The sequence below is a fragment of the Jaculus jaculus genome, chromosome 1, assembly GCF_020740685.1.
Source record: "Jaculus jaculus isolate mJacJac1 chromosome 1, mJacJac1.mat.Y.cur, whole genome shotgun sequence".
NCBI lineage: Eukaryota > Metazoa > Chordata > Mammalia > Rodentia > Dipodidae > Jaculus > Jaculus jaculus.
The window spans coordinates 306,578,537-306,602,774 of NC_059102.1; the positions used below are offsets into that span (position 1 = coordinate 306,578,537).

The window sequence follows — 24,238 nt, forward strand, 5'->3', positions numbered from 1 at the left end:
TGGCAGGACTTGTAAAGAGGCAGATGTATTTCAACGCATTCTTTCTTTTTTGTCTAATCCTCTAAAGGAAACTAATTGTGCTTCTTTAACACAAAGTGACAATTTTTATTTAAGTTTATTTAATTTTTAAAACATTATTTAAAATAGTCAATCGTGAACATTAATGAGAAACATATGTGTCATGCCATATATTCTAAATATTAATGCAAAACAATGATCCAGTCAACATGGGGTTAGGTTTTCTAGCCTGGTTGTGCACATGTAATATCAGGGAGCATGAGAGGATTGGCTTAGGTGTGTGACCAACCATTCATGACTATGTGTGGTGTAAAAGGCTTGCTTCTGTTGCAGCTCTCAGCAGCCCAGAGAAACCATCTTTTACATTTAGTGAGACACACTCCAGGATGTTAACACTTGACTATTTCCAAGAGCCTCTGTTCACACCAGCTCTAGAGTAAACATCATGAAATAAGGAGCCTCAAGCTGCTAAAAAACACACAAAGCAACAAGGCAAAATAGTTCCAAATGCTGTAAAAATGGAAAATGTTTCATGAACAACTGCCCATTTGTTCAGTAAGTGCCCACCATGTAGGAGGGTAAATAAAACTCAGTACCTGTTAGATTTATAGGCAAATAACCATTATCTGCTATGTGTAGATGAGTGGAGGATAATTTTATGCAAACCGCAATAAGTAAACTCAAATAGTATAAACGAAGTCTATACAGTAAGAGCAGGAAGTCCAAGAGGGAAAAAAAAAATAAGGAAATGGCATTTTCTGTGTGGCCTATCACCAACCTGGGAAATCCATTTCAGAGCAAAATCCTGGAACAGGATTTTATGAAGGGAACGGCTTGAAATAGAATCCCTTAAGTCTTGTGTGGTGACTTCATCCCTTAAGCAACAGTCTTCCCTCCAAGATCTAATTACTAATTGGTCTTCTGTAGAATATTGTGGAAATGTGCACTCACTCTAGTTTTTACATTACAGGACATATAAATTCTTTGGGAGGTTTGATGGAGAAATCTTTTTTATTATTATTAACTAATCAGGTTCAGTCAAGTATTACCAAGCGCCAAATGCCCTAACTAATGGAGCTTAGAATTTTATGAATTTGTGTCTCAGAGACTAATAGCTACCTCAGAGTCTTAAAAGATGTTCCAAAAGCAGGATGTCTGACTTTAGCCAAGTTTAAAATATCTTTCAATTCTGTGTACCTTAAATTTAGAAATGAAACTGACATTTTCAGGTTCAAATTTCATTTACTTTTGATCTAATACAGTTTCTCAACTGTGTTTGGAAGATGAAAAAGAAAATATTTAAAAGATTATATTAAATGCCTATAAGTAGATTCATTTAACTAAGGGCATCAAGTTATTTCTAGCAAGCTATATTTTGATGAGGCATGTGTCAAAGAATCTGACATTTGCACTTTTCATCTGAAAAATCACATGAGTTTTAAAACAAAAGAAAATGATCATACAAGCAAGACCAGTATAAGTTTTAGTGAAACTAATTTTACTTTAGTTTTGTTAGATGAAAAGCTCCTGTGATTTCACATTATGGGACAGAGCACAACATTCTTGAGTTTGTAGAGGCTTTGAAATTAGAAATAACTGCTTTATATATGTGTTCTGAAGAAAAGAAGGAAGAATTGAAAGCAAGGTTAAAGAAAGATGAGTAGAAGATGGGGGGCAGAATGCATTTTAAGTGTCCATTAAGCACGAATCACATGCTCTCACACACATTTGTCTTTGGCTGATAGCTGTGATATATTGGGGAAAAAAATGACCCTAAACCTGCACCTAAAGTTATTTCACTGGAACACTGAACTGGTATAGGATTCAGGGAAGGTGATAGCAATGACATACTTCTTCATTGTTCATTAGTTTCTTTACTCCCAAGTCACTACAGTGATAAAGAGTACCCACATAGCAAACTAAAATCCAACACAAGTGGGTAACAAGGTGCAACATAAACTTCAAAACAGAAGCAGATAGAGAGAGATTGCTAACAACTACAATTCATTTGTGTCATCATTGGCATTAATGTGGGAAGTATGGAGTGAGATGGCAAGACATTTGATGGTCCTAGGAAGCAAAATCCCCAAGAAGTGACCTTGTCAAGGGTAGCATAACACTTGAAAGGGTGACTGAAAGTGACTTCCATAAAGGATGAAATAGAAAATTTATCTTATAATTTCATTATTCAATTCCTTTTGTATTTATAACAGCTCCTTCATCTACCCATGTATTCTGAGGCTTGGTCTACTAAATATATCTGAGTCCTTGGAAATACTGCCTGTGTTTTTTAATATGAGTCTGTGTGTATGGTCTTGACTTTGTCCTCCATCCCCAAGATTTCTTTTTATTTGACTAACCATTAATTTTATTGCTATAATTTCTGTTTGATCATTTTTAACCACTTCAATTTCCTTTAATTTGTTAATATTTTTTCATAGTTATGACTTTATTCCAGTTTACTTGCTATATTATTGAGTTTGTAGACTGCTTTATCAGGATCTTGAATATATTTTTAACTCATGCACCTGCCTATCTGAGGTGTTGATAAGGTCATTTATTGTCAGAAGTAGTACCCTAGCCAGGCATGGCAGTGCATGCCTTTAATCCCAACACTCAGGAAGCCAAGGTAGGAGGATCATGGTAAGTATGAACCAACCTGAGACTACATAGTGAATTTTAGGTCAGCCTGGGCTGGAGTGAAACCTTACCTCAAACGTCCCCCCCCACACACACACACACACTCACAAAAAAAGAAATAGAGCTCTAAATGCTTTCTTTGACATTTCAGCTATCTCACTTTCTGTTCCCATTGTGAAGGAGTAGTTTGGGGTGTCTTGGGATGGCTTATTGTCCCTTACTCTTTTTGAGTTTACTTGCTGTTACAGGCATTTAGGGAGATAGATGTACCCCCTCCACCCTTTTATTTTTTCCCTTTTTTCCTTCTGTTAAGAATAAAATGTATGGGAAAATGTACAAGATATTGGGATAGGTAAAAGGATTTTGTTGGTAAAACTCTAAAACACAGGCAACCAGATAAAATGTGTGTTTAATGCAGTACTATTTATTACAGCCAAACTGTAAAACCAACTGTTGCAGTCCGGTTCGCATTGCTGTTAGAAATCACCCAAGCAAGAGCAGCTGCTGGGAAAAAAGAGATTTATTTTGGCTTACAGGCTTGAGGGGAAGCTCCATGATGGCAGGGGAAAACGATGGCATGAGCAGAGGGTGGACATCACCCCCTGGCCAACATAGGGTAGACCACAGCAACAGGAGGGTGTGCCAAACACTGGCATGGGGAAACTGGCTATAAAGCCCATAAGCCCACCCCCAACAATACACTCCCTCCAGGAGGCATTAATTCCCAAATATCCATCAGCTGGGAGCTAGCATTCACAACACCTAAGTTTATGGGGGACACCTGAAGCAAACCACCACACCAACTAAGATGACTGTCCATAGGTAGAAATAAAATGGCATATAATATACACATTGGAATATTATTCACCCTCACAAAGGATGAAATCCTGTCATTTGCAACAATGTGGATCAAACTGTATTAAGTGAAACAACAAAGGTACAGAAAAAGAAATACCGCATATTATTACTCACTCCTGAAACGTAAGAAACATAAACATAGAGTAGAGAGTAGGGTTCACAAGAGGCTAGCAAGTGTAGGGTGAAAAAAGCATAATGAAGAGGATGGATAGTATGTATCAAATAGAGTTGAAGGAAAAGTCATTGTAATGCTCTATAGCACAGTAGGATAACTAGAGTTTAAAACAACCAATTATACTTCTCAAAATAATTATTAAAAAATCATTTGAAGTTTCCCACTACACAAAATGAGAATATCTTAGGATTTGAACATTATGCATTAGACACATGTACTGAATCATAACATTCTATCCATAAAACTCCAAGTATTAATGAAAAATAAAAATGAAATTAAGATTATCCTAGTACACAAGAGCGAATGATAAAATTTTGTGTGCTAAAATAGGATAAAAGAATAAAAGTATATGTATGAAGAAATAAAATGAATTTAAGAGAAAAGAATATGTAGTAAAGATAGGCAAATGCTACAAAATTTGAAACAAGTTTCCTAGTGTGTAGCTGTTTGTATATGTGCTGTCTACATACAGAAAGGGAGTTAGTGAAAAGGGAGAGAGGGGGTAGGGAAGGAACAGGGAATGAGACAGAAGAAAGAAGTAGGGAAAGAGAGAAGAAAGGGAAAAGTTAAATGTTTAAAATTCAAGTTAAAAATGGCAAGATTTAATTTTGGCTCCATACTTAAGCTGGGCTTATGTTACTTAATGGAAAATAATGTATTTCAACCCTGGAATCATGGATTTATTTTTCACCTAACCAAAGTTACAGTTGCCAACTGGCAGTTGCTAAGAACTAATTTGGAATGAACTGGCCATTTGGGTTCTATTTCTAATGACCTGAAGGTTATGTCATAAACATCCATGTGACAGCAATAACTTTTCTTATAATGTAATTAAGGAGTATTTCTTGGTGGCCAAGTGACTTTCAAGCCATTCCAACAGAGGTGTGTGACCATTGTCATGTGCTTTTCAGTTTTATTTCTTTTATTAATTGAGCTAAGGCGTCATAGGAAACACCTGGCTGCAAATATGGCCATAGCTTGAACTTAGCCCATCTTGTCAGATGCTATTTCACTACTATTTCTATTCTGTTAGCCCCAAAGTACCTAGGACACATGCTAATATATCTGTTATGAGAGAAAAATGGCATTCAATTAATGTCTCTAACTCAAGGGCTTTGTGTGGCAGATTACTAAAGAGATGGTATGCTTTCTTGTTATAAGAATAAAATTCATAGGTAAACTTTTAAATAAAAAGATAAAGGTAGAGAAAACACAAGCTTGAGCTACAGATGTGTGGGAAATATGGCTGAGATAACCAAAATATGAAACATTTGTTCTATAATTGCCAAGTGATAGACTTCTAACTCTTTAACGCTAAGGTTTCTGTCATGTTCTTTTAGCATCAGTTCTTATGAGAGTGCCCTATCCTGTACAGGTACTATGTACAAAAATAATGACTCTCAGCTGGGCGTGGTGGTACACACCTTTAATCCCAGCACTCGGGAGGCAGAGGTAGGAGGATCACTGTGAGTTCAAGGCCACCCTGAGACTCCATAGTGAATTCTAGGTCAGCCAGAGCTAGAGTGAGACCCTACCCTGGAAAAAAAAATATAATAATGACTCTCCACTCACCTCTTCCTCAGTTTCTATGGACCCACATTATAGCTTGGCATAGTCTGCATTGATCTGAATGCCATTTTTTTATTTTTATGTATCTCTGAGGGATTTACATATAACCCTTCAAGTCAGAAACTTATGTCTATTCCATCATTGTATAACCAATTTTAAAGAAATATCTGTCCATAATTGCTGGTTAAATTAATCAAAAATATAGATATGATAGTCCCCTCCCTCACCACGTTATATGCACTTCTCAACAAAAACACTCATGAATGAACAATGATTATACTTTATTTCAAGAAATTTCTACCTGAAAAACTGTGTATGTCTGTATATATAAACACCTAATATATAAAGCTTATTAGATAATATGTTCATTTGACTGCATGTTTTAAGGATCATCAGGTTGGCATAGAACACAACTTTTTTCTCAGTGTGATTCAATTTATAATAGAATTTGTAAAGAAGAAAAGCATAGGGATTTATGATTTGTTATCCAAATGGCCCATGTCCCTCCCTGGCCTGACTCTTGGATCAATACTATGATGTCATAATGGTTCTCTTACATCATATTGGTTGTCAATGGAGGTTGTGAACTCAAGAAGAATATGTATTATAAAGGCTCCTTTAAAATAAAAACTCTCCTTTGTGCTAAGATGTGCATCGTGAGTTCAGTTTGAAAAGTGAGAAGATGGCTGCATTAACGTCCAGTGGATGTGGGCTTTTTGGACCACAGTGGCCGTTTGATGATGTCCCAAAGGCAGTCGCAAGGTAAGAATTTCCTATAGCTTATTGAAACAAATCAGAATTTAAGACTAAAGATTGCATGTGTGGACTATTTTAAAATATAATTGTCATGCCTCTATTTTCTGTTATGTATATATAAAATATAGAATAATTCTGCTTCAAGTAATAAATAGCAACACATAACTCTTCTATAATAAATCTTGTACACAGTTCCTTATGGCTGCAGGAAATATGCAAATAGTCAACACCCCAGACCACATTCTTCAGGGTCATGTCCTTGTTGGCTTTCCCAAACTTATTTGTCGTCGCGCTTTCATGCAAACCTATCTCTCCATCTCACAGTACTGCTTGTTGCCTAGACACTGTGGTGTTGCAAGCTTTTCTGTCTTTCATACAGTAATGTCTTTCACTAGAACATCTCTGTCAGGAGTTCTGTTAAAATTGTTTTACTCATCCTTTGAGAGTCATCCTCTGAGGCTCAGTCCCCTAAGGCAAACAGATTTCTTCCTCTTGATGCTGCCATTATAATGGGCATCAATGTGTTTAAAAAGCTTTCTTTAATTACCTGACAACTAATCTGTACACTCGTTGAAGACAGTGAGTATCTTCTATGTAGCACCAGTTCTAAGATGGGGACGATAATTAGGGGTCCAAAATTTAATACCTTCTCTATCACTTTTACAAGAGAAGTAAAAGCAAAAGGATGTCCACAAAGTACAGAACCTGCAGCAGAGGACCAGAGAAGGCACTTCATTAGTCTGGAACACAAAAATAAATAAATAAATAAAATAAATAGCTGCTAAGAGACCTGAGGAGATAAACTACACCTCACACTTCATCCAAGCCAGAGCTGAAAGCACAGAGGAGTTGGGGAGATGAACAAGAGTGTTGCTTCCATGCTGAACTGGATAATCAGCTCCAGGATGAAGAAGACAGACCCTGAGCATACTCAACCCTTACCAAAGCAGAGATCCAGATGCTCCTAAGAGTTCACCACTGAAGTAGACTTAAAACTCATCCACCACAGCACAGAGAATTTTGTGGAAGAGGGGAAAGAAAGACTATAAGAGCCACAGGTTGAGACATCATGCCCAGAGGCATTCCCTCCCCACCCCACCCCAAAATACCTGACTGCTGCTCCCACAACATATAACCCACAATGCAACAGGGAATACCTGCAACCCCACTGAGGAGAGTACCCAGAGGAGTGGGGACAGGAATGAGGGAAAAGAGGGTACCAACACATATGTATCCATACAAACTATGCCATTAATAACAATGATAATAAATGAGAAAGTAAAACATAAAGAATTAAGCCGTATGGCTAACAAAGGAAAAGTGATACTAATTAGTCTGTTTAAAATCCACTTTCGAGCCAGGTGTGGTGGCATAGATGATAGACAGATGGATGATATCTATATCATGCCTTTAGAATAGTCTTATTTCTCAGATGAAAGGAGGAAGCTAGTAAGGCAGAAAAACACTTAAGCAATAACATCCCAATTCCTCAAAAAAAAAAAAAAAATCTATGGAAAAAAAACTATCAACTCACTCCCATTTCCGTCAACAAGAGGCAAGCAAGAATCCTAGATTTCTACCCACATCTTTTCAATCACCTAGTGGTAATCAGACTGTGGTAACAAGACCAGCGGATACCACACAGGAAGTAGAATGGAGCACACCTGTCTTCAGGGGTGTCCAGAGAGGGGAGTCCAGAGAGCCACCCTCATATGTTAGTAGTAAAATGGCAACTTACCTTCCCAAAGTTGTGTAGTGTCAGAAGATGCCTACTAGAACTGATTTAAATAAGATCCAGAAACTCATAATTCAACACCTAAATTTAAAAATCATGTATTATAACAAGAACCAGGAAAAATCTCAACTTGAAACTATCAACAGAGGCTCTCACTAAAATGACACAGATGTTGGAATTAGCTGGCAGACATTTTAAAGCAGCCATCGGAACACTTCACTATGAAATTGTGAACATACTTGACACAAATAACTAGAATTTCAGCAAAATGAACAGACTATATAAAGAAACAAATAGAAATTTTAGACCTGGAAAATACAACATAAAAAATAAATAAAAATCTTCATGGTTGGCTGAATGGTAGAAGAATGAAAAAAGTAGACAAAAGAATCAGTGAATTTGAACTGGTATAGCACATTCCCATAATCCCAGAATTTGTGAGATTCAGGAAGGAGAATCAAGATAGAAGATTATCTTAGGCTACACAGTGAGTTCAAGGCCAGCCTACATATAATGAGACCCCCCCCCCCAAATCAGTGAATTTGAAAATGGAACAAAAAAAGTTATCATTGGGCTGGAGAGATGGCTTAGTGGTTAAGCGCTTGCCTGAGAAGCCTAAGGACCCCGGTTCGAGGCTCGGTTCCCCAGGTCCCACGTTAGCCAGATGCACAAGGGGGCGCATGCGTCTGGAGTTCGTTTGCAGAGGCTGTAAGCCCTGGCTCGCCCATTCTCCCTCTCTCCCTCTATCTGTCTTTCTCTCTGTCTGTCACTCTCAAATAAATAAATAAAAAAAATAAAAAATAAAAAGTTATCATTAAGCACACAGATTAGGGCTGAAGAGATGGCTTACTGGTTAAGGCACTACCCTGCAAAGCCAAAGGATACAGTTTTGACATCCCAGGACCCATGTAAACCAGATGCACAAGGTGGCATATGTGGCTGGAGTTTGTTTGTAGTGGCTAGAGGCCCTTGAACACCCAGTCAGTGCCTCTCTCTCTCTCTCTCTCTCTCTCTCTCTCTCTCTCTCTCTCTCTCTCTCCCTCCCTCTTCAAATAAATAAGTAAAAATAAATATTTTTAAAAAAACAGATTAAGGGACTAGAATGATGGTTAAGCATTTTAAAGGAACTTGCTTGCAAAGCCTGATGATGTGTGTTTGATTCCCCAGTATCCAAGTAAAGCTAAATACACAAGGTGATACATGTGTCTGGAGTTCACTTGCAGTGGCAGGAGGACCTGATGCACCTATATTCTTTCTCTTTCTCTCTCTCTCTCTCTCTGGCTGATTCTTTCTCTCTGTCTTCAATATACATACACACACATACATACATACATGCATATGCATACACACACACACACACACACAGAGAGAGAGAGAGAGAGAGAGAGAGAGAGAGAGAATGATCCACAGGATTTATAGTAAATGATCTCAAATTCATGTAATCAGAAGAGGATGAAACTCATAAAGAATTAAAAGAAATAGTGTTAGAAGGCATTTCCCATATTTAGCAAAAGACAAGCTTACAGATTCAAGAAGCTGAATACTTTGAGTTTATGATAAGTGTAAAGTATTTGATGATAACAGATAGTGTGCTAAAAATTCAGAAAATCAAATGTTGATTTCTGAAGTAAGAGATAAATGATAGTGCATAGGTGAGAAACAATTCAACTGACTCTTATTTTGTAGCTGAGTCTGGTCTGAAGCTTATGATGTACACCAGGCTGGTCTCGTACTTGGGGCATTCCTGCTGTCTCAGCTTCCCAGGTGCAGTGACAATAGGTGTAGGTTGCCACATCTGGCTCTTTCAATGACACTTGCCCATTAGAAATCACAGAAACACAAAGTAATACAATGTTCAAATGGTGAAATCATGCTAACTTTGATGTTGAACCTTGTAAAATCCAGAAGAAATTAAGGGGACTCATGAAATTCTTAAATGAATGAAAACTCAATAAAAGACATGCTTACACTGTACTAACATAAATTTCCTGGTATTTGTATTGCTACTGATTTATACAGGATGCAATCATTGGGTGAAAGTAGATGAAGGCACACAGATAGCTTCATGCTTTGTTTGCCACTTTCTGTAAGGAAAACGTTTTAGGAAGTGACTAAAAGAATGTAATTGTACTGTAATTTGAAAAGGGGTATTGATTTTTGTTTTAATTTTGCTATTAAATTATATGATGTCTCTATATACTTTGGATATTAGCCCTTTGTCAAATATATGATTTATAAATATTACCCATTACTCTACAGATTGACTTTTCATTCTGTTGTTTACATTATTGTACAAAATACTTTTAGTTTGATGCAACTATACTTACTGTAAGATCCCATGTTTCGGCACCATATGTAAGGTTCAGGAATGACCAGATCACGCAAGACAACTCTAAAGCACAGTAAAAGTTTTATTAGGGAAAGATACGAGCTGCCAGGCTGTCTTGTGAGAGAAGAGCACAGCACCTTGGGTTTGTAAATGTTGGGTTTTATAAGACCTATCTGCTGGGTGGGGGGCAGAGGAATGGGTGGCTTCTTTGTAAAGTTAAGTATGGGAATTTTCCAGTTAATCCCAAAATTAGGTGGCTCCTGAGATAAGGTAAACAGGAAACTAGTTTAGGGGCAATCACTAGATTATGGTCAGGCAGTTAGGCTGTGTCACCAAATCAGAGGTTAGGTGGCTTCTTGCAGTAAGATCAACAGAAAACTGTGACCTAGGGGCAAGGAGAAATAATGGGTGGGGTGGTTTGTGAGGAATGTAGTCAGCTTGGTTCTTGTATTTTCCCATAAGATCTCTTCTCATTGCCATTTTGTCATTCATAGTGACTCCATCTTGTGACCTGGTCTGACCTAACAGTTTATCTAATCTTTCCTTTTTTGCATGACTTCGGTGGCATATTCATAAAAATCATTGCCAAGACCAATGTCGGGAAGCTTTTCCTTGGCTTTCATCTAAGAGTTATATTGTTTTAGATCCTATATTTATGTTTTTAATCCACCTTGAGTCTCTGTCTGGATACCTAGTTTTACTAGCACCATTTACTAGGCTATTATTTCCCAATTGTGTATTATTGGTACTACTGTCAAAGATTGTTTGACCTTATTTGAATGAATAAAGAAACAAAATCCACAATTATGTGTTGTCTACAAGAGTCTCACTTGGGACTTATAGAACACACATAAATTGAAACAAAAAGACTGGAAAAAGAAATTCCATGCAGAAAATAGCCAAGAGAAAGCTGGCTAATGTGGTTATACTTATATTACAAACAGTACTTAATGTCAAAAACTATCAAAAGAGAAGGACATTATACATTTATTAAAAGGGTCAATTCACCAGGTATACATGGAAATTTATAAACAAACACTCAACTCAGTGCACATAAATATGTAAAGCAAATAATTGGGAGTACTGAAGCAACAAATGAGTATTTAAAACATAATGGTAGCAGATAATTTAAATAAACATCTTTTAATAATGCATAGAACATCCTCACAGAAATTCAGTTAGGAGAAGAGGATTTGAATAAACAAGAGCCACATTCTAATCTTATTTTGCTGACAATATTATTGACCAAACTATGGACTTAATAGCAAATAGAGTATGTTATATTCCTTTTTGGTGCATTTGGAGCATACTCAGAGTATATCATATGATGATGCCAAAAATGTTGTCAAGTTTAAGAAGATAAAAGACCATACCACTCATCTTTTCTGACCACAATGGAATGAAACTAAACCTCAATACGGGAGAAAAAAATTAGAGAATTCATGAGTATGTGGAAACTAAGCAGCATACTGTGGAATCACAGTTGGGTCAAGCAAGAAATCAAAAGAGAATTTAGAAAATACTCTGAGATAAATTAAAAAATATATAACACTCAAAGTCAAGAGATATAAAGCAATAAGAAGAAGAATGTTTACACTGATATATACCTTTATTTTTAAAATAACCATATAACTATACTCCACAAAGTATTTCACAAGTAGAAAAATGTATATTCAAAGTTACTAAAAAGAAATAATTAATAAAGATTAAAGCAAAATTCAACAAAACTGAGAGTAGAAAAATAATAGAAAAAAATTAATGAACTTTTTAAAACTTTTTAAAATTTTTTTAGAGAGAGTGAGAGGAGAGGAGAGAGGGAGAATTGAAGCATCAAGGCCTCAGTCACTGCAATTGAACTCCAGACACCTGCACCACCTAGTGGGCATGTGCGATCTTGTGCTTGTCTCACCTTTATGTGGCTTATGTGGGATCTGGAGAGTTGAACGTGGGTCTTCAAGGCTTCTCAGGCAAGTGCCTTATTTGCTAAGGCATCTCTCCAACACCCCCCCTTTTTAAAGCATTAATTGTTTGTCTTTTTTTTTTTAAGAGAGAGGAGGAGTTTTTTAGGATAAACAAAACTGACAAATCTTTAGCTAGAGTTAGCTTAGAACAGTGGCTCACACCAGTAGTCTCAACACTCAAAAGTTTGAGGCAGGAAGATTACTGTGAGTTTGAGGCCAACTTGACTTATATAGGAAGTTCCATGCCAAGCTGGGATATAGAATGAAACCTTTTCTCAAGGAAAGTTAAATTTAAAATAAAGGCAAAACCACCACCACCATCAACATCAAAACTTTAGCTATATTAAATAAACAAAGATGACTCACATAAAGTAAAAGTTTAAAGGGAAGCATTATAATTAACAAAACAAAACATAAAAATGATCATGAGGCTACTGTGAATAATTACATGCCAACTAACTGGATATCCTAGAAGAAATTATTAAATTCCTAGAAACAATTTACCAAAGTCAAATCATGAAAAAAATAGGTTTCAAGTAAGAAGACTGAATATTAAAAGAACAATAAAAAATTCCCAATAAAAAGCCAGGTGTGGTGGCGCAAGCCTTTAATCCCAGCACTCAGGAGGCAGAGGTAGGAGGAGACTACATAGTGAATTCTAGGTCAACCTAATCTAGAGTGAGACCCTTGTATGTCCTCTGTTGCAGTCAGGTTCGCATTGCTGGTAGAAATCACCCAACAGCATGAGCAGAGGGTGGACATCACCCCAGGCCCACAAAAGGTAGACCATAGCAACAGGAGAGTGTGACAAACACTGGCAAACTGGGAAACTGGATATAACAACCATAAGCCTGCCCTAACAATACACTGCCTCCAGGAGACATTAATTTCCAAATCTCCATCAGCTGGGAGCCTAGCATTCAGAACACCTAAGTTTATGGGGGATGCCTGAATCAAACCACCACTCTCTGCCCCTGACTCCCATAAATTGATATGCATACATGACATAAAATACAATGTCCAACTTTAAAAGACCCCATAGTTTTTATTTATCCCAATGACATTCATACATCCTCATAGTACAAGATCTTGTAACTGAACCATAATACCAAAAAATCTCCCCCAAATCCCAAAATAGCACAGAATAAATATTCACATTGCGAAAGATGGCATTGGGCATAGCAAAGAAATATTCAACCAATACAAGATTTAAAACAACCAGGGCAAACATCAGACTCTGTAGCTTCAAGTCCAACCACTCTAGCCAGTGACAAAACTCCAAGTCCGATAATTCTAACCAGCAACAAGTCTCTGGGGTTCCAATTCTGCTCCTCCAGCTAGGCTACTCACAGACCTGGAAAACTTCATCTAGGGCCAGCAGCTCCCCTCAGCAGCCATCTCTTGGCCTTGGCATCTCCACTGGGTCTCCACTGCAATACAAGGTTCATCCTCATGGCTCCATATCGGGTCTCCACGTAGGCATCCAGCAAACCTGCTTCACATTGCCCAGGGCCATTTCCAAAACACAAGACTTGTGTTGCAAACTCAATGACTCTCTCTTGCCTACATTTCTTATACGCCACAATACCAGGTTGGGTGCCAATTTGTTAATCCAAGGGGCAATAAAGCAGACTTTCAAAGAACAGGACACTCCTTGAGCACTCAGACCCCTTCAAAAAAGTCTACATTCTTCCTGTTGCCCCAGTGCAGGTCAGCTGGCCCAATATCAATAGTTTTTATCTCAAACAATTTGCAGGTGAACAGGCAGCAGTTTAGGCCCAAAGATTTCATTGTTCTGTGCCATACCCCTCTGCTCATACTAGTTCATTTCTATACAAAGCAATCCTGTGCAACTTCTCAGGACACGGGCATGTCAGCAAGCTTCTCACACAAATAGCTAGCCCAGTCCAGGCAAAGCTCTTTCTCACCCTCATAAACCATAGTTCTTACTGCATTCAGGTCTTGCAGCTCAGACCAGAATAGTCCATCAAGCTGTACTTATAGCACTGCAAGGCATCTCTTAGGCCAAATTTTCAAATCCTTCCAGATTCCTCTTAAAAATCAGCTCCAAAAGGCCAAAGCCACACAGTCAGGTGTCTAGCAGCAATCCCACTCCTCGGTACCAGTTTACTCTTGCAGTCAGGTTTGCATTGCTGATAGAAGTCACCCAACCAAGAGCAGCTTGTGGAAAAAAGGAGGTATATTTTGTCTTACAGGCTCAAGGTGGAAGCTCCATGATGGCAGGGAAAATGACATGAGCAGAGGGTGGACATCACCCCCTAGTCAACATAAGGTGGACCATAGCAAAAGGAGGGTGTGCCAAACACTGGCAAGAGGACACTGGCTATAACACCCATAAGGCCGCCCCTAACAATAACACTGCCTCCAGGATGTGATAATTCCCAAATCCCCATCAGCTGGGAACACAGCATTAGAACACCTAATTTTATGGGGGAAGCCTGAATCAAACCACCACATCCTCCTTTGTCCCATTCCACTGAAGGCACTCCTTGATAGGGGTATCCATAGTAACTGTGTGTTCAAGAATGCAACAGTCAGTTTCCCTGGTTTGATGAATTTTGAGTCTCTCGGTGTCATCTCCCTGGAATAAGTTCTCTGGTGACCCATGAGAGAAGCACTTACACTTAAACAGCCACTCTCTATAATGCTTCCTGGGCCTTAGAGGATGTAATAGAGATGAATTGTTTCATACTAGGCAGGCACTCAGCTTTCTCTTATTCTGATGGATCTCCTAGGCATTGGCCATAATCTGTGAAAAACAGATTTTCTAAACAAAAGTGAGAGCAGCCATTGACTAAATGGGATAACCATACATATTTAGAATATTTATATATTTAGAAGGCTTCCTGGGCATAACCTCTATTTAGCCAAAGAACAGTGAAAGCTTCCCTCCAAGCCATAGGCTTTTGGCTTGGTATAAGGCATGAATTCCCTCCCACTGAATGGGCCTATTATCCGATCAGAGAGTAGCTGATTGCTCCCATAATTAATGCATCACTAACTATTTCACCAGTAGGTTCTTCAGTCCTGACTGGTTGGTTTATAGCTTGCATGATCCACTGCTTATTCACACTGTTGAACTTTCATCACATAGTACTTTCCAGCACTATCACAGCTAACCAGCAGTATACTGGCTTCCATCTGAGTTCTAACTTGATTTCTCAATGTCCTGAAACCATAGCCAGTGGTACCATCAGCAATAGGGACTTATCATCTGGTTCTTTGTTCTTTGGCAATGGCCTGCATTGTCTTGGAGCCTCATGATACTGCCTGGCAGTTCACTGTGGGGCATATCTCAGTTCTTGCACTGGGATTTATCAACAACAGCCTATGGTTTTATGGTAAATATTTTTCTACCCAAGCAGGGTACTTTTGCCCAAACAAATAATATCACTACTGGCATAGAGACAGACATATTGATCAGGATATGATGAGAGCTCTTAAATAAACTATAATACAAGTTTTATTCAGACAAGAGCCACCTTCTAATCTTATTTTTAGAAAGAGTAACTAAGTTGGCCTAATTCTTAATTAGGTGTTTGGTAGAATTAATTATTGAAGCTATTTGTATTTCAAGTGTTCTTTATGGAAAAGATTATAATTTTGTATTCAATTTATCTGAGAAAGCTAGAATTGTAAAGTTTTCTGTTTCTTATTTCAGTTTAAGTGATGTCTACCTTTCAAGGCATTTGTTCCTTTCACTTAAGCTGTTGAGCTCAGTAGCATAAAGTTGTTCACAATGTTTCCCTATTACTATTTTTAAATGCACAGAATCTTAACAATGCACTTTTTCTTACTTTCTTATATCATTTATCTCTATGTCTACCTTATCTGTCTGTTACTATATTCTCTGCTCAGTTTGATCAGTCTGACAGAAATACAAAATAATGATCAATAAATTTGAGCAGTTTACCAAAACAACAGGCAAATGATTTAAGCAAACAAAAATATGATCATGTAACTAATCATCAATGTGTAATTAAAATCAAGCAGGATACCCCTCCCTATACACCTAGTAGAATGACTAAACAGAACAAATTTTATTTTTATTTATTAGAAAGAGGGAGGGGGGGCATGCTAGAGCCTCTAGCCATTGCAAACAAACTCCAGATGCATGTGTCACCATAAGCATCTGGCTTATGTTGTTTCTGAGGCATTGAACCTAGGTCCTTAGGCTTCACAGGCAAGTGCCTCAACTGCTAGGCTATCTCTCCAGCCATAAACAGACAAAAACCTGACAATACCAAGTGCTGAAAGGCACATGAATCATTCTGAATTCGTACTCTGTGAGTAGACTGCAAAATGGCACACCTACTTTGGAAAACAGTTTGGCACTTGTCTAGCATTATGCATATATTTGCCATACTTCTGAGCAATCCTGATCTTAGTGTGTCTAGGAGTAAAGAAAACCAGTGCACAAAATTCCTGTATGGAAATGTATTAGCTTTCTTCATAGTTACCAAAAGCTAAAAATAATCCAAATGAATGTCAAGAACTCACTGTGTAACCAAGGGTAATCTTGAATTTCTAATACTCCTGCCTCCTCCTCCTTCTAAGTGCTAGTATTATAGGCAAGTAGGCCACAATGCCTAGTTTACGCTGTGCATCCTAAATAAGCACTCTACCAGCTGAGCTACATCCTCCATCCCCTTAATATCTTTAAAGTGTGACAAGGGCAGGCAGATGTTGGTGATTGTTTTATAAGCATTTCTTTTTCTAGCTCAGGTTCACATTTTTGTAACACTGAATATTTAGTCAATGCCAAGTACAAGAAGGTCCTAATCCAAACATACAGAATTGAACAGAACAAATTATCTGAGCTCAGACAGCTTACAATGAAAGAATTTGTATTGTATTATCTCCTCATGTTAATGTATACTTGTGGTTTGAATAGTTGGCCCCCAATATATTCAGTGTTTTATTAGTTTGTAGTTTGCATCTGCAGCCACCTGGCTGGAGGTGATGTTACTGGGTGGATTTTGGGATCCAGCCCTCAGGTGTGGTGTTTGATTTGACATTCCAATCTAAAGATATGCAAAGTGCCTACTTCCACCTGGAGTACCTGAAGGGTGCTCTGAGGCTTTTGGCTTGTGGCTTCTTTCTCTCTCTCTGCTTGGACCTTTGAAAACAGGGCCCGCTTCTTCTGCCATTATGGAACTTCCCCTGTATCTGTAAGTTATCCCTTCCTCCACAACTGTGCTGATTTAGAAGTTCAACTCAGTGAAACTGAAGCTGTCTACTACAATACTATATTTTGATATTCTAACTTCTGATATCAGGGGTGTTAAAATAACCTAGCCTGGGGCTTAGCAGTAGATGCTTGCCTGTAAACCAAAGGACTCAGGTTTGATTTTCCAGGACCCATGAAGCCAGAGGCACAAAGTGGTCCATGCATCTGGAGTTTGTTTAGCAGCAGCTGGAGTCTCTGCCATGCTGATTCTATCTATGTATCTGCCTCTTTCTCATTCACCCTCTATCTCAAATAAATAAAAATTTAAAACAATAAAATAATCTACCCTACTGTATTACTGATAAAGATGTCATGAATTATAATTTGTAAAATTTTGTCTTGGCTTGCACAATGAATGTTTGAGAAGACACAGGAAATAGAAAGCCTAGGTAGGAAAACATAGTACTGCATATGTGAATTTGTTAAACTAGTGGGTGAGGAGTGTGAATGGTGAAGAAACGCTGAGCTGGGAAGGACTATATTAAAGATAGGCTGGGCATGGTGGCGCATGCCTTTAATCCCAGCATTTGGGAGGCAGAAGTAGGAGGATTACAGGGAGTGGGAGGCCATCCTGAGACAACATAGTTAATTCTAGGTCAGCCTGGACCAAAGTGAGACCCTACCTCGAAAAACCAAAAATAAATAAATAAATAAAAAGATAGGACAGAATTCTGTAACAGTTCAGTAAGAGAGTATGATACAAGAGTTAAATTTACAAACTCCTTTATTGGTACATTTTTTAAAATTTTATTCAATTTTTATTTATTCATTTGAGAGAGACAGAGAGAGAAAGAGGCAGAGAGAGAGAGATTGGGGACACCAGGACCTCCAGCCACTGCAAACGAACTCCAGACATGTGCACCCCCTTGTGCATCTGGCTAACATGGGTTCTGGGGAATTGAGCCTCGAACAGGGGACCTTAGGCTTCACAGGCAAGCGCTTAACTGCTAAGCCATCTCTCTAGGCCTTTCCTTTGGTACATTGAAGGAATGATTATAACATGAATGGAAATGCCATAGTTAGCGTGAATACGTGAGATCATAAAAAAAATACATGTTTTTGAAGGTAAGGAATATATCTCCATTCTTAGTGTCCCAGACAGGATGTCTACATGATATTTTACAAATAAAAGACAAGCACTATCACAGTGCATTTGAAGAAGGTGGCAGAACTCAAGGTAACTGATAATATAGTCTAGAAACAGTAAATGAGTGACAGGTTGAAGGTGAAGAGGAATGAGAAATATTTCTTTTGTATACTATGAGTCTAGTTTGGTGCTTGGCACAGAACTAGTCCTCAATTAATATTTATCTATTAAAAGAGTAAATTATTTGCACAAAGTAGACTAAGCCCATGGGAACAGATTTTAAAGCAGAGTAGGTGTCCGTTAAGAGCAGATCTTTGGGCTGGAGAGATGGCTTAACAGTTAAAGCGCCTGCCTGCAAAGCCTAAGGATTTCCCCAGTACTCAAAGTCCGACTTCCAAGGTGGTGCATGCGTCTGGAATTCATTTGCAATAGGCCCTGGTGCACCCATGTGCGCGCGCTCCCTCCCTCCCTCTCTCTGTCTCTCTCTCTCTCTCTGTCTCTCTCTCTCTCTCTCTCTCTGCCTCTCCAATAAATACATGAATAAACAAGTAAATATTTTAAAAGTCTGTAAGCTGAAATGAACCCTTAAAAAAAAACAGATGTTCCCTACAAGTTACCAACAATTTTCTGCCTCAGAAGAAATAACAAGAATTGAGTTTATTAGTGGGAGCATTGGAAATTCAGAAGCTGGGTGTTTAACACACAGACTATTTCCACAGGTTAGCACTTCTCAGTACAGTTAGCACTGTTCCAAAAAAAGAAAGCTCACTTTGTAAGATTATTAGCCAAAGAGTGATCTGTTTATTTCAAAAGCTAAGCAATGATTTCTCTTCCTTTTAAACTAAGTACCTGAAATTCCAATTATGCAGAGGACGCCAGCTTTTTCTATTCCTATCCTCCAGGGGGCAGTGACCTGAGAACGTCACTCTGCACCACCGGTTCTCCAAGCCGCTCCGAACCCTTCCTGTCTGCTCCAGGGAGCGCCAGATTAGTCGCAGGGCGAAGGCCCCCGACTGAGCCTGCGCATCCTGCAGCTGCCAAATCAGCGCATGCGTGGTAGGGCGGGTCTGGCCCAGGCGGCTCTGGGCGGGCCTGGACCGCGCCAGTGTTTTGGGGCCCAGGAGCTGTGGGTGGAGCCGGCGGCCTCACCGTGGTAACCACAGCGCCGCCGCAGCGCCGCCGCAGCCCCGCCTCGCCTCGCAGGCCTCAGGACTGTCATCGAGGTCTGGTGTCAGGGTACCCTAGACTCCGGTCCCCGGAAGTTGCTCCTCCGACTCTCAGATAACCCATCTTTCCCACGCCACCGCCGCCACCGCCATGCAAGGAGAGGACGCCAGATACCTCAAAAGGTGATGAGCCCCGGAGAACTGCCCCACTGCCCTCACTGGGGCCCCGAAGACGCTTGTCAAGGAGCAGAGCTCATTCTGTAAAGGGGTGGGATCCTTGGAGGGACGTCTTAGAAAGAGAAGGTGATGGGGGAGAATGAGAGGAAGGCCCTCAAGGATGCGAGGTCCTTGAGCCACCCACCTGGTTTGGCTGGGCCCTGACAGCATCCAGACCTGAGATCCTCACTACATTATTTTATCCCAGGGTGTGAGGGAGGAAGGGCGAGGTAAACAAAGTGGTTGGTTTTATTGTTTGTTTTTGTTTTTCTACCCAGATTCTCCATCTTTTCCCCAGTAGGTAAATCCCATGGGAGTTAGGGAATCTTTGGCACCTCATCCCTCTGCTCAGTGGGGGATTCAAATCCTGGGTTTTTTAAATGATAAAAGAAATGAAAGAAATGGAGGTTCTTTCCCCAGGGCTGGGTTGAGATGTTGTTTTGCAGCCTGTTTCTTAGGAAGTGCTTTAAATATTTGTAATGTCAGCTACTCTTTAAAGAAAATTGAAATCTGTTGGGATGTTTAAAGAGATAGGGATTTTATGGTGATAGATACTTCTTACTGGAACAAGAACAGCAAACCAGATCAAAGAAATGGTAATTTGGCTTCTTCAATTTTAGGTAAATCTTTGTTGCTGATTTAGCATATACATAGCAAAAGGTGCATGCATTCTTTTGAATACAATTTCCTCTGACAATGGGGCCAATAGTTGATATTTTACCTTCTGAGAACCGTGAAAACATATGTGTGTGTGTGTGTATTCCCCCCACCCTTGGTTTTGCGAGGTAGGGTCTCACCCTGGTCCAGGCTGACCTGGAATTAACTATGTATTCTCAGGGTGGCCTTGAACTCACAGTGATCCTCCTACCTCTGCCTCCCAAGTGCTGGGATTAAAGTCATGCGCCACCATGCTTGGCTTGAAAATATATATATTTTTTTAAATAAAACATGCATTTTAGGTGATGGTTATTTCAAGTCATATTATGCTTTTGCTGATTCTTTTTTTTTTTTTTTTCTGGCTTGGCAGGGTTCTGATGATCACAAAACCATCTTCCAGGCATTAATCAACTCTTAAAAGAGCCCCAACAATTGTAAAATAAATCAGCTGTACTGTCTTTCCAAGATAGAACATATAGCTTGTGTCTTTAATTTTACATAAATGTGTCTGGCAAACAGCCAGGGTTTTATCAGTAAATATTTTTAAAAGAATATAGAATCAGACCAAATATATAGCCAACATTCATTTCTCCACTGAAATTTACTTCCATTAATTTTCAAAATTTTGTGACAAAAGAAAATTAAATTCTCTTTCACCCTTTTAACTACATGATTGGTCTAGAGAAAAGTGGTGCTTTTATACCACATGCTGACTTCTGTGTTATATAGTTCAGTTAGAGGCAGTTTAGGATAATTGTGCTAGTATGAACCCTCTGGCATACAGTGATGTAATTTGCAACATTTTCTAACTTTTTAAAACAATATTTTATTATTATTTATTTATTAGAGAGAGGGGGGCAGATAGAGAGAAAGAATGAGTACACCAGGGCCTCCAGCCACTGCAAATGAACTCCAGACACATGTACCTTGTACATTGGGCTTATGTGGGAGCTGGGGAATTGAACCTGGCAAGTGCCTCAACCACTAAGGTATCTCTCCAGTCCCAACCTTTTCTAACTTTTAAAGCCATATTCTCTACAATAAATAAAATGGAACCAGTTACTATAAAGTTTAAAGCAAGAGTCAGAATCTGATCATTTGTTAAATAGCTTTCTCAATTTAGCACAGTTTTGACAAAATAAAAATTTCTTGCTTCCAGAGTTTATGTATTATCTACCTTACCTGTCTGTCTGTTTACCTAATATATATTCATGCAGACATAATGAACAAGGTTCAAGATGTATGATAGAACCTTCCATCTTAATTATTGGTTCTTGATAATTATCATACCTATTTGTTTAGCTATGTTTATAACAACCATAGTTTGTTGACAAGATAATGTGTTTTCATTCAAATTAAATTGCTCCAGGTTTTATTGTACTTCCTAGCATTGAGGAATCTCTAGCTTTTTAGTTGTATGCACATGTAATATTTGGGTATATTTATAGGTACTACGGAATCAGAAATTACATACTTCATTTTTTATGCTACCTATTAGTGTTTTGGATAGCACTAAATAAATACCAAATACATAGCACATGCCTAGCATTGTTATGGTCTTTGGGAAATGACTAAACAGTTACAGTGCATATCCACTATTGAGATACACAAACAGATAAACAGACAACTTTATAGTGATTTTTTTCTTTTCTTTTTTGCTTCCTCTTAAAATCATCTCATTGTTTCCATTCTTTTTTTTAATTTCTCGTCTTTCTGCCCCCCCATACACACACTAACAACTCCATATTTCAGCCTTATAGAAATACCTTCTTTTGTATTCTTATTCCATTGTTTGATTCCTATATGGCCTTGCCCCATGTCTAGAATTTTCCCTGATTTCATGTTTGTCTGTGCATGTGTATGTGAGAGCACACACATGCCACAATGCACGTGTGGAGGTCAGAGGCCAACTAACTGGGCTACAAGCTTCTGTGGGCTTACATGTCCCTGCCTCCCATCTCACAGTAGGCACAGATGTGAACTGTAGCATCAGGTTTTAATAGGGTTTTAGTGTGAGTTCCGCGAATCCAAACTCAGGTACTCATATTTGTGTGGCACACACTTTATCCACTGAGCTATTTCCCCCAAGCCTTTGCCCCATTCTTTACTTAACTGCTTCATCTTTCTTTTTCTTACCTATAATTTTTCGAGAAAGCTTTCTTTAGTTACTCCTACCCTACAATCTATGTTGGATATATCTTTTAGGTTCTCATAGCTTGTTTTCTCCCAATCTTACTACTTTACTGTCTCCATTTGGTCCACAAGCTCAATAAGAATAAAATAGTATGTATGTGTTCTGCTTTCTGTTGAATCCCCAGCACTCAACAGTGTGCTAGAACATAAGTTATTAAGTTATATCAAGACATGATTAGAAAGAATATGGGACAAATCATATACTATGATTATGAGCTATGTGGTGAAACACTGAAACTTTATTGCAGTGTTGGAGAACTATTGACTGATTTTAAGAATGAATGGCAGTCATTCATCTATCCAGTCATTCATTCATTCAACAGTAATTTGAGATGCCACTGTGTAAAAATTATTTAGATAAGTGGTAAATATATTTAGTGAATTAAACATACTTTTTTTCTGCTATTATGACATTTAACAAAGTAACAGATAAAGACTATGTTTTCAGAAATAATGTATTGGTATTCAATGAATTTATAAGTATGAAATAAGTATGTGACTGGTCAATTTTTTCAAAGAGTGGTATACTCATGCTTCACTTATAGCATGAATATAACATTCATCTCATTGTTTCTTTAAATGTTTTATTTTTATTTATTTACTTAAGAGAGAAAGAAAGAGGGGGAAGAGAGTAAGAGAGAGAGAATGAGAGAATGAGTGCATCAGGGCCTCCATTCACTGCAAATGAACTCCAGATGCATGTGCTACTTTGTGCCTCTGGCTTATGTGGATCCTGGGGAATTGAACATAGGTTCTTTGGCTTTGCAGGCAAGCACCGTAAGTGCTAAGCCATGGCTCCAGCCCTCATCTCTTCTTATAGCTGAATCATCTTTCATTGTATTGGCTATATCACATTTTCTTTACCTGTAATTTAACTGTTGACAGACATTCAGGTTTTTTCTTCCTTTTGGCTGTTGGAGAGAAAGTTGCTGTGGAAATTTCAAGTTTGTGTTTGAACATCTTTCAATCTTTTTATACTTCAGCATTGAACTGCAGTGTCACATGGTAATTCTGTGTTCACCTTATTGAAGGATTACTACAAAGTTTTACATGCTGTGTGCATCTTTTATATTCTCACTAACATTGTATGAGAGTTCTAGATTTTTTCACATCTTCACCAGAACATATTATTTTTCTTTATTTTGTTTTTTTCCTTTACAGTTATGGCTATTCTAGTGGGTTTAAAGTGATAACTTATTTTGATTTGTGTTTCTTTAATATTGAGGATATTAAGCTTCTATGTACTTCTTGGCCATTTTTCTCTCTTCTTTAGGGAAAAGCAATTAAAAAATAAATTATAGATACTAGACTGTTACTAGATGTACAATTTATAGGTATTTTATTCTAGGCTTGCATTGTCTTTTCACTATGTTGAATATGTCAGTTGTCAAAACTTTTAATTTGAGGTTCACTTTATTGTAGTTGCTCTTATTATATTATTTGAGAAAACATTGCTGAATCCAAGACCACGAGGCTTTCCATTTTGTTTTCTTCTAAAAATTTTATGGGTTTAGCTTTGAAATATATGCCCTTTACCAATAGAGAGTGAATTGGTATATATGGCATGTGGTAAGGATAATCAGTTGTCCTCACATCAGTTGTCAGCACTATTGATGCATTAATAGTT

The 24,238-nt window shown here is 38.3% G+C and overlaps 1 protein-coding gene across 2 annotated transcripts in view; it reads left to right on the forward strand.

Annotated features, from left to right (window-relative positions):
- The first annotated feature begins 19,494 nt into the window (after positions 1-19,494).
- The window catches only part of Kifap3 (kinesin associated protein 3), a 143,593-nt gene continuing 138,849 nt past the window's right edge, over positions 19,495-24,238 (forward strand). For both annotated transcript variants that reach the window (XM_045147576.1, XM_004658798.3), the window contains exon 1: positions 19,495-19,728. In XM_045147576.1, the coding sequence (XP_045003511.1) occupies positions 19,697-19,728 (32 nt within the window). In that variant the 5' untranslated portion in view covers positions 19,495-19,696. The remainder of the gene's footprint in view (positions 19,729-24,238) is intronic.